The sequence below is a fragment of the Peromyscus eremicus genome, chromosome X (genome assembly GCF_949786415.1).
Source record: "Peromyscus eremicus chromosome X, PerEre_H2_v1, whole genome shotgun sequence".
NCBI lineage: Eukaryota > Metazoa > Chordata > Mammalia > Rodentia > Cricetidae > Peromyscus > Peromyscus eremicus.
In genome coordinates, this window is record NC_081439.1 from 83,977,025 (window position 1) to 83,988,889 (window position 11,865).

The 11,865-nt window shown below is 39.9% G+C and overlaps 1 protein-coding gene across 1 annotated transcript; it reads left to right on the forward strand.

Annotated features, from left to right (window-relative positions):
* Window positions 1-9,585: 9,585 nt before the first annotated feature.
* On the forward strand, window positions 9,586-11,199 carry LOC131899382 (signal peptidase complex subunit 3). Its single transcript, XM_059250818.1, has one exon. The coding sequence runs from the start codon at window positions 9,755-9,757 to the stop codon at window positions 10,295-10,297; it is 543 nt and encodes a 180-aa protein (XP_059106801.1). The 5' UTR covers window positions 9,586-9,754; the 3' UTR covers window positions 10,298-11,199.
* Window positions 11,200-11,865: the final 666 nt, after the last annotated feature.

The following is an 11,865-nucleotide window of genomic DNA, read 5'->3' on the forward strand; positions in this document are numbered from 1 at the left end:
AAAAATACATATATATTCACTTTGTAGGCCAAGCTGGCCTCGAACTCACAGAAATCTGCCTGCTTCTGCTTCCAAAGTTCTGAGACTAATGGTGTGTGCCACCACACTCAGCAACTCAATTATATCTTAATCTTGTACTAAAAGAACTTCTTACACAAAAAGAAACATACAGAAAAGTAATGATGAGCTATCTGAACTTCATTGATTGAATATCTTCTATTTTAATCCTGCAACACAAAATGTGGAGGGCTCTATGCATAACCAATGGGCTCCGGGCAACAGCCACAGCTGAGCTTCCAGCAGATGTCCACAGAAGTAGTCATCTGTGATAGCTGGATATTCCCTATAAGTCTCAGACATTTGAATATGTCACTAGTTGGTATTTGGGGGAGGCCTTGCTGGAAGAAGTGTGTCACTGGGAGTGGGCTGTGGTGATAAAGGTCTTATTAATGAAAATAAACCTGGAGCAAGGTATTGGGGTGAATGCTGGAAGATCAGAGAAGCAGAACAAGCCACAGCTTCTTCAGCTCACCAATTCCTCAGCTGATCCTGTTTCCTCAGACTGGAAACCTTTGTGTCCTCATCCAAATGGATCTCAGCTTAACTGCTACTCAAAGCCTAAAAACTTAACCCGCCTTAGTTCCTGGTTTTCACACCTTATATACCTTTCTGGTTTCTGCCATCACTTCCTGGGATTAAAGGCTCACTTCTTGGGATTAAAGGCGTGAGTCACCATGCCTGGCTGTTTCCAGTGTGGCTTTATGCTACAAGTGGGTTTTGGGGTTTCAGAATCCAAGTTCCATTTCTGGTGTGTTCTCTCTGCTTCCTGTATACAGTTCAAGATGTGAGTTCTCAGCACTGTTTCAGCCTCCATGTCTTTGTTCCATTGGACCCTGACCCTCGGGAACTGTAAGCTCCAAATAAACCCCTCCTTTTGCAAGTTGCTTTGGTCATAGTGTTTTAATCAAGGCAATAGAAAAGTAACCAATGTATCACACATGTGAGTAGGTTCTCTGAATGTCCCCGATGTTTGTAACCTCTGAGTACCTATGTCTTCAAATAACAGATACCACAGAGAACAGAAAAAACATCATGCTGAGTAAAGCCACCAGTTAGAATACTGAAAGAGTGGTGGTTAATGATTTGGGATACTGACTTAGATATAAATACCAAAAATATTATGCTTTTGGCAAATGTTCTCCCATCCCCCTGGGTGGTTTGTTGTTATTAAATGAGAATTGAAGTATCTTTTGAGGCTTGATAAAGCTTTCTTATAAGTTTAACTATAATCTATGTGTAGGTTTCTGGGAGTACATAGATTTCTGAGCATTTTGCCAATTCTTTTTTTGAAGGGATTTATAAAGTTAATTTTCACAATACATAAATTTTTAGCTACTCTTAAAGCATATGAAATCTAATTTAATAAGGTGAGTACCCATTGCAGTCCCATAAAGTAAGGCTCTGAGGGAGTATTGCCACAAACCACTCTCAAAAAAAAGCGCAAAAGTTGACTTATTAAGCATTCATTCCAAACAAGGAGTAGTCACTGTGAGAAGTGTTTTCTCAAAGCTATTCTGAAATATTTCCTCTTATAACAAGGATGGCTCTCGGCAAGGGAGTCACATTCCTCGGGCACACACGGACAGAACTCCTTCACCAAACAGCAACATAAATATACATTGCAATCCTTGCACTTTCATTGTTCCAGTGCACTTTCCCCAAGCAACAGGAATCCTGTATGTCAGCAGCCCCAGATCCCATTCTTCAATTCTCCTTGAATTGTGTACTCATAATAGTTATCTATACTTCAGGAGGTACCCCAAAGCCACTTGCTCCTATGCCTATCCTTTTTGTTATTCTTCTTCGTTTGTTTGTTGGGGTAGTTTGAAGTAAGACTGTAAGAATTGTGAGAACCAGAAAGACGGGGAAGAGGAGAGCTATGGGAGTTATGTAAGATCCATTTCTGAAGGCAGAATGGAAGCGGTAGCAGTCTGTTATCAATTTTTGTGAAAAATGAGGGCCTGTGCTGAACAACGCATTTCTCCTTCCAAACTTTCCAGTCAGGTAAGTCATCTCTGCCAGGAAGATTGGAGAGGAAATGTGTATATTGTTCACAGGTGCCCTTCCATGTGGAAGAAAATATCAGGAATGGAGGATAAATTATTCCTCAGCATAAACCAATATGTGTTTAAAACGACTAGGCATCGCCCTAATTAATGACCACTTGTTCTAGTCCTAATTCTTTAAAATAGCCCTGGAATTATATAAATGGCATTTTTCTATATTCTTAGATCATTTAGTCACAAGACTGTAGACAGATTTTTTTTTTCTTTTTAAGACAGAGCCCAGGCTGCCCTCCAAATTTACACTACCATGACCAGCACAGACACATGTTTCTGCCATAGATAGCTAATTATTTATTATGGTCTGTGGTATCCTTGAATCTCAGAGTACTGGTAATACCTTCCCAAGGTCATTTTTTATTACATTCTTGAGAATTTTGTACAAACAAAATGGTTGACAGTATGGACTTCCTTTCCTTTATCATAATGAGCAGAGTTGGAGAATGTTACCCAATCCTAGTTAGTTCCACCAACTAATGTGATTTCTCAAGTGGTAGCCTGAAGAGTGAAGTGTTTTTTCTCAGTGAAATGCAAAAGGCGGACAGCTGTGTGGAAGGATTTCTAATGTGAAAGACTAGCCTGCACAGCACAGTTGCCATAGAAACCTGCTGTCTTGCTGGCGACCTCAATTACAATATTGTAACAGAAATTTCCAAGGCTTGGTTGGAAGAGCAGGGGCCCATCTTTCGGTGTTTTAGACTCAGCTGAGGATATGAGACCCCTGCAGTGGGGGCTGAATCTCCTTGAGGAATGGGGAGACAGAGATCCTAGAGCCAAGTCCCACGGTTCCTGCTTCGAGCCTCCATACTGGATGTCTCCTCCTAAGGGAGAGAAACATGGGACCATCACAGCCCTGGGGAATGTGCTGTACTTTTCAGAGTGTCCTGAACCTACTTTCCATATACATGCAGGGTGTTCATGGGAGAAGACTCTCTTTTAGTTGATTTGCCCAGTCTGTGAAATCTCATTGGAATGCTCACAGAACGGTCCCAACCTTCAGTAATAAGACAGGAGCAAGCACATAGCCCCCCGTCTTTATGAATGAATCCAGGTCACTTCTTATTCCTTCTCAGATTTGTTGGGGGAGCATGAGGGATGAGGAAAGCAGATGGAAAAAGGCCTAGGGGAGATGCTCCCGCACCTTTTAGGTGGTGGTACAATTTTATGAAAACATCTCTTATGTTTTAAGATACTGGAACTTTGGCTGGATCTCACAGCCAAGTTAATAATCATCCCTGGAGGTCACTCAAGCTTTAGCCTGCTATCTTGCTGTACTCTGCCTGTTTGTTTATCCTGCCTTTAAGAGAACAATGTAACAACCGACCCTGCTTACCTTGGATTTTCCATGGAATCAGCTTTGATAGCCTAAGCTAATACATAGCTGTAATCTTAAACTATATACTCTTCTATGCCCCTGACCCAGACAGCAATGCATGTGTGTGTATGTATATTATGATTATCGTTTGCTGAAAACAGAAGACAGGTTAAAATTGTCCTTACATAACAAATATGCACCATTAAATGTTGTAAACAGCATATGGATATTGCATGATAAGAATGTTTGTCTTACTGAATGCTTTTGGGGTCAGTTGGAGTTAATAACTTAATCCCCCTTGTAAAACTCTGTTAAAGATTTCTGTAAAGTATCCCTATTCCTTCCCCATGTGATGTTTTCTGTGCTTTTCAGTAAATACAGAACGAAGTCCTTTGTTAGGGACAAGACACATGTGATACAGGCAATAGGGATGGATCAGATAGATACACACAACAGACAGACTACAGAAAAGCCAAATACCACAAATTACAGACGGAAGGAAGACACAGACAGAGAAGTGTAGAGTGTAATCATGAGTTTGCTTTTGGTCAAACTAAACCCAGAGGAAGCGCTGAACTTTCTTTGATGAGACACCAATACACCTTGGTGCCTCTGAGGCTATCTTAAATGCATTTAACTGACACATTTTTCATAGGACTTGGCTGTTTTGTAATCAAATGTAAGTGCGAAGCCAAAATAAGCAAAGCTAAGATATAAAACATGTGTATTACCTCAAACAGGCTAGGAGAGCACCAAGATCATTTCCAAAGCAACATTTGCCCAGAGTAAAGGAAGCATGGGAGTTTTATTCAGGGGAATAGATATGTGTGTGTATATATACATATAAACATATACATGAGTGGGCCCATTCCCAAACATGCTCAGTTAAGGAGTACATGCTCCATCATGTACAGATAAGCTAATAATTTAAAACGAAAAGATAGTAGATGCATTTTAGCTCAAATCAACACAGATGTAAAAGATTAAAGTGATGGATAGAAATACCTCTAAGCATGCTCAACTTGCACCATAGAGTTTTAATAGAAAATCAATGAAAGAATACTTTGAAGGCACATTAACACAGAAGTCTACCCATGCAGCCATGGTGGCATTTGCCTTGCTTAGTCACTAACAGTTTCATTGCTACTCATCACTGGTAACTACCATGGTGCCTGGCTAGGATGAACTTAATGAATCATGGTGGTTGCTGCATTCTTTTTCTTCCTGGACAAATCTTTATTGGAAGACAGAGCACAGTGTGTGTCTGAAGGAGGTGAGTTCTAAGGATGTAGATAGTGACATCTGATGAAATATCTCCAGATCAGAAGGGCAGCAGTACTCAATACATGTTGCGTCTGCCTGGACCAGCAAGGAAGACGCAACACCAGGCTCTTCTCCAAGCAGTTTATTCAGGAACCTTGAGACAATCTTCTGACCCCAGGGAGAGCCAACCCACAACCTAAATAGCCTTTGGGTATCCTACCCAAGTCTGCCACATGGGTACTGCGGATAGGTCCAGGTGCACGGAAGCAAGCCAGACCCTAGCCTTAGCCAAATAAGGAGTTGTTTATCTCAGAGAGCACTCACCGTTGGGAGGGTGGAAGGCAGAAGCCAGTGCCATCTTTAAAGCACGGCTGTACGCATCTCTCTACAAATACAGGCCACTGTTTCAACTTCAGTGGAGTGTTTTGCTTGCCTCCTGTGATTTCACGGAACCAAATAAAAAGCATGTGGTGAAGTAGCTTCTGTGAGAATACAAAAGTTCACAAGTAGAGAATTGTTTCGATTTCATGATTTAGAGATTTGGTTGGTGGAAGTCCATCTGCTTGACATGCTTAGTAGCAGCCCTTGAAACCCATCTCAGAGAGATGTGTGTGTGTGTGTGTGTGTGTGTGTGTGTGTGTGTATACATATATACACATATATATGCTTAATGGAGGAGCATGATGTTTTACTTGAATTTACAATATATTTACTTGTATTCTCTGGCAATAAATAAAAATTAGTGACTGATAGTAAGATAGATGTTGAAATATATAGTTAATTTGAAGGCACTATGGTATCTTAATTTGGATTCTTTTCCTAGTAGCCATGTTTTCATCCATCCTGTATTGAAATTTCGTAGACTCTGATATTTCCTAGTGTTACTCAAAAAAACCTATTATAGAATTTATTCTTCAAAGGCAGTGATTTTCCCCCAGTTTCATAATGCCCCTGGAGGGCTACCAGAGAGATGCCTTATGTTATCAACCAATGATGAATTACTCACATGGGGAAGAAAATTGATGTTTAGCATGTTTACAGTACATTTATCTATGTATTTCTGACTGTCTAAATGATAATTCATTGACCTCCATGCCTCTATGATGAGTGTTAGTTATGTCCTTTCTAGCCACCTAACATTATAATATGTATTCTTCTCTAGTTCACTTAAAAAAAAACTAGTCCGTAATGAATTTATGAACACAACAGGAATTTATTATTCATTTTAAAATGGCATATCAGGTGCAATAATTTTGCATTATGAGAAATAATAATCATAATTTAATTTGCCCAATTATACAAATATATGCACTATAAGAACCAAGTTGGCATAAATTGTTATTGTTACTATTATCTTTCCTAAGATATACTCAGTTCTTTAGTTAGTGGTCTCCCTAACAATCAAAAATCCTTACTGTCCCCAAGTAAATACAGTACTTTAGTCAATGTTATGGTTTAGATATGAGGAGCTCACACCTCATGCACATGTATTGAAAGCATTCTCCTGAACTAATGGGCAGGTAATTGGATCAAGAGAGCTCAAGAGGCCTCTAGCCTAATAAGTGGGTTTGTATACTGAGGGATTCATAAATTGATGGTGTTATTGGGAAGTGATGGAAACTTTTCAAGGGAGTAAATCACTGAGGCATCATGCCTTAGGAGCTATATTTTTTTAAGTAGTCTTTCTTCCTCTTCCTTTTCCTCCTTCTCTTCCTTCCCTCCCCCATCTCTCAACATGCTCTCTGCCCCAGGCCCAGAAATAACAAAAGGAAATTGCTACAGTCTGAATGAAATATCTAAAACTGTGAGCCAAACTAAGTCTTTCCTCTTTTTAAATGATTCAATCTGCAGAGCAAAAACAAACAAACAAACAAAAAAAAAAAAAAAAAAAAGAACTTGACTAATACAGTCAATATAGATTTCATGTTAATAAAATTTATTTTATTGAGATCACAAAGGTATTTGTTTACTCTATATTTAAGAGTTCAATGGCCAGATCATTTGGTAGACACAAAAATTAACATTGTAAGAAGACTACAGAGGTGTTTGCAAGTATTTGTCCAAGTGTTTTCACCCCCATTAGCATTTATAAGAGTTTTAGAATTAACAATCTTGCCAGTGCCTCAATCTTTTTCATATTAGCTATCCCCTCAGAATGTAATAATATTTAATTGATGATCATTTTTTCTTAATGATTAATTATGCTGGAAATGTAAACAAAATGTGCTGTCTTTTCTACTACAGGGTTAATTAAGACAAAACGCCAATTTAAAAAAAAAAGTAAAAGAAAATGCCGCTTGGCAGAAATTTAAATTCCCACAGGGTCAGCACTTCTTGAAATCAAAATATGTGCTCAAGGTTGCATGATATTCTCAAAAGTTGCACTCTGCTTATCAGCTGCACTGTTTTGAGTTAGCCAACAGTGTGAGAGTATGAAACCAAGCTCTGCTCACCCCAGTAAGGCACCAGACCCCTTTGCATTAGAAATTATATATATATATATAATTTATATATAATATAATATAATATAATATAATATAATATAATATAATATAATATAATATAATATAATATAATATATATATATATGTCTAATTAGTGTTTCATACATGTGGCTATTAGGGCTGTCCACTATAGTATGGGCAATCTGCCGGGGGCACCACTGACTTTCTCTCCCCATACAGCCATCAACTGCACATAGCTTCTCCACTAGGAGTGGGTCCTTGTGAGCTCCTCCCCATCCATGCTGGAACATTGACTAGATCAACCTTGAGCAGTTTTTATATGATTAATTCTTAACAGTGAAATGTCTTCATGTTTAGTTTTGTGACAATTTATATTCTCATTATTAGTCCTCTTAGACACTAAGGTTTTGAAATATTTTTTTCTCAGAAACTTGTCTTTATATTATCTTACTAGTAGTTTGGGAATAACTCAACCTTTTAGTATATTTTTTAAAAATCCAATTTAATGATTTCTCACTTAGGGATTGTGCTTTTAGTGTCTAAACAAAAGAGCAAAATGTTAATCTTCCATATTTTCTGATAGGAATTTTATAGCTGGAGGTCTCTATTTAGATACATGGTCCCCATGGAGTTTACCTTTTGAATGTAGTACGATAGACAGAGCACAGTTATGTTTGTTAACATGAGTACACACTTGTCTGAGCACTATTTCTTCAGAAGACTGTCTTTTCCTACTGAATTATCATTAGATCTTTTTAAAAACAGTCACTACAATTCCAATAAAACTCCAAACATTTTTATTAAAAAATGACATGCTGATACTCATATTCAGTGAAAACTCAAAGGACTTAGGTTTTTTTAAAACACAACATAACTGGAGGATAAACAAAACCTGATTTCAAGATTTCTGATAAACCTATAGCAGTCAAGAAAGTGTTGTATTGACATCAAGTTGAGAAACTAAATCAAAGGAACTAAATAAAGAATCCAGAAATAGATCCATATGTACATAAATGACTGTTTTTTTAAAAAAAAATCCACAGATAATTAATTCAGTGGGGAAAGAGAGTCTTCTCAAGAAACAGTGCTCAGTCAAGTGCGTACTCACGTTCTTAGTACCCTGTGACCTCAAGTGGCTGGAAGGACTAGGCTACTTTGAGTAATTATATCAACAGAGACCATCTAATTGCCCAAAAACTCTGCATGGGGACATTCAATTAGTGGTGCTCAAATGTTAGCTGTTTAGGAAGCGTTCATTGAAATTATTGGAAGAAATGTATTAACCTGGAAGATAGTTCGTGTGCCACCCTCACCCAAAATATTACTAAACCAAACCAGGGACGTGAGGTGGAGAGTCTCGATGTTTTCAATAGTTTCTCCAATTCGTTCTGGTATTCATCTAGGTTTGAAAAGCAATGTGGGTTTTCTTCAAGATTTTCTAATATTTTGCATTCTTGCACATGTGATTTTATGGCTATTGACTTGTAAGTACAGGCTTCTTTTGTATGTTCTGATGTGTCAAATAGTAATATTTATTCAGATTTATGCACAAGCCTCTGATTTAAGCACTGGGAAAAAGCAAAAAGAACAGGATAGACAGGGTCACTGAACTGTCATGAAAGATTGGGAAACTGGGGCTTAGAAGATAAATCGATTGGAAGAGCAATTTTGTACAGTTATTTATGATTAAGAGAATAATAATTAGAGTAGGATATCAGGGGACAGGGGCTTACAGAGAGAGTTGTCAGTGAAGGCCTTTCCTGGAAGTGGCTTTCAAACCGAGTCCTGAGTGAAAAAGCCAGCCCAGACAGGACAGTTCTCAGTGCCCTTGCACTGTGTGCTCCAGCTGATCCAGGAGCAGAGGGCAAGCCCAGTGGTTGGAGCCTGGCAGACAACACACAGGCTGATGGGGTGAGGTGGAAGGGCAGATGCAGCACAGAGTCTGGGCCACACATTTGACACTATGACGGTATTTTGGGTGTGGAGGATCCCAGTAGGGGAGGGACATGACCCGTAGGTGATGGCTGCTCTCTGTGCAGAGATTGGACTGCAGAGAGGCAGGATGAGTTAGTGTGTGTGTGTGGTGGGGGAGGGGGCACAGCCATCAGGAGCCTGTTGCAGAAGGCCAGGGGAGGGGCTAGGATGTATGGAAGCCATGATGCAGCAGTGTGCAGAGGGAGGGGTTCCCTGGACAGGGCTTTGGGGGGGCACAGATGGGACCTTCAGTGACTGTGTCTGGGTGTGGGGGATGAGGCAGCTCAAGCTCTCCCGGGGTGATTTAGCCACGCAGAGACACGGTGCTGCTGTTTCCTATCAGATGCTCCAAACGCCTTAGACTATCAGCAGACAGTGGTTGTAGGGTTAACCAGGGACTTGGGGGGAAAAAAAAAGAAAGAAAGAAAAGGCATCGTGGGCGGTGCGCGCTCCGGGGACGCGTGCGCGCACCCAGCATTCTGCGCGAGCCAGAGGCAGGCAGAGGGAACGCGAGCAGACTGCACGCCGCCGTGCCCAGCCAGCCAGCCCGAGCCAGGCAGCCAGCGAGCGCCCGTGGAGCCCGCGTGGAGGGAGCCGCCGGCTGAGCCCGCAAGATGAACACCCTGCTGTCGCGGGCGAACTCGCTGTTCGCCTTCACGCTGAGCGTCATGGCGGCGCTCACCTTGGGCTGCATCCTCACCACCGCCTTCAAAGACAGAAGCGCGCCAGTGCGCCTGCACGTCTCCAGGATCCTGCTCAAGAAAGTGGAAGACTTCACCGGACCCAGAAAAAAAAGCGACCTGGGCTTCATCACCTTCCACATCTCTGCGGATTTGGAGAAGACTTTCGACTGGAACGTCAAGCAGCTCTTCCTTTACCTCTCGGCAGAATATTCCACCAAAAGCAACGCTGTGAACCAGGTGGTCCTCTGGGACAAGATCCTTCTGCGAGGCGAGAACCCCAAGCTGGATCTCAAAGATGTCAAAAGCAAGTATTTTTTCTTTGACGACGGGCACGGTCTCAAGGGAAACAGGAATGTCACTTTGACTCTGTCCTGGCAAGTCATCCCGATTGCTGGGATTCTGCCTCTTGTGACTGGATCTGGACGCGTGTCTGTCCCATTTCCAGACTCGTATGAAATTGCCACGACTTTTTGAAGAACTCTGCGTCTGAAAGGGACATCTGCGTACTTAAGGAATCATATTTCTTTCATCTTTTCCCTTACGTCTTGCTGACTTCTTTTGTGTTTTGTTTCTTTAAGACGTGCTGTTTTTGTATCTGGGACTGGCTGAGCTCCTCATCCTCATGCTTCCTTCCATTTATCTAACATAGAGACTGCATTCATGGATCTTACTGTGACAGTGGTTGTTATGTTTCCTTTTGCATAAGAATTAACATCAAATTGTGTAGTTGGAGGGAAGGACTGATAGAGTACTGGAACATTATTGTACAAACAAAACAACAAAAGAAGTTCACCAGAGCAGAATATTATCAGACAATTGCATAATAAGGATTGAAAAGAATACACAGTTTTGTCGTGTTCACTGTGTTTATTCCGTGTGTAATATAAATGTGTTTGGAAAAATTTAAAAATTCGATGTATGGGTGTTGTCATAATAACTGTATTTTATTCCTGACATTTCTTGTAGGTTCACATTGATTGCCGTTTTCTTATATCTTCTAGGATGTGTTTGATTACTAGAAAAATTGTGATTTGCTTCTTAGAAGTCTGACATACAAAATAGGTAAATACGAATGAGAATGAGAATTTACCCCCACTTCAGAAATCTTAATGCTTGTTTTCCTTGCCAGCAAATACATCCATTTGAATAGTGAATGCCTCTTTAGGCTGTAAATAATTATAACTCACTTCATATCCCTTAAGTAAATCAAATGTGTGTCTTACAGTGTTTTCTCCACAAAGATTGCTGTGCATTGTATCTTTGCAACATGTTTTAGCACTGTTACTGAAATTTGAAAATGTTTGCATGCTTAACATGTGATGAGTATGGTCTAGTATGTTTAATACCATTAAACAAATGCTAACTGCTTAAAACTATTTTAGGTCTATTATTTAATCATTGCTGGGATATTGCTAATAACACTTGTGGTATGATTTTTCACTTATAATCATATATATGTATATATATTCTATAATCTAAAAAGTAAGCAGTACAAGCTTTAGTTCTCTTCAAATGAAGAAGCTGAAATTCAGAAGTTTGTTACATTACTGCACGCAAACAGTAGAGTTCAAACTTGAAATCCAATCTGATTCTTTTTGTTAAATATCGTTTTTATTTATGAGATTATAATATAATTACATTTTCCTCTTCCCTTTCCTCCCTCCAAACACTCTCGTGTAACCTTCAAATTCAGGGCATATACATATATTCCTAAATACAACGTGCTGAGTCTGTATAATGGTACTTATACGACTTCAGGGCTGACCATTTGGTATTGAATAATCCATTGGTGTGCTCTTCCCCAGGGTAGACTATTTCTCTCACTCTCACAACATTGTTTCTTAGTTATCTGTAGTTCTTTGTCGAGGGTTGAGAACTTATGTACCCCCACCCCCACCCACACATAGAAATATCAATTTGGACGGGGCTCCACAATTCTGTTTTGTCATCAGCTGCTATTCAGCTTTAAAGAAAACGGAAATAATAAATTTGCAGGTAAGTGGATGGAACTAGAAAAGATCATATTGAGTGAGAGGTCACAG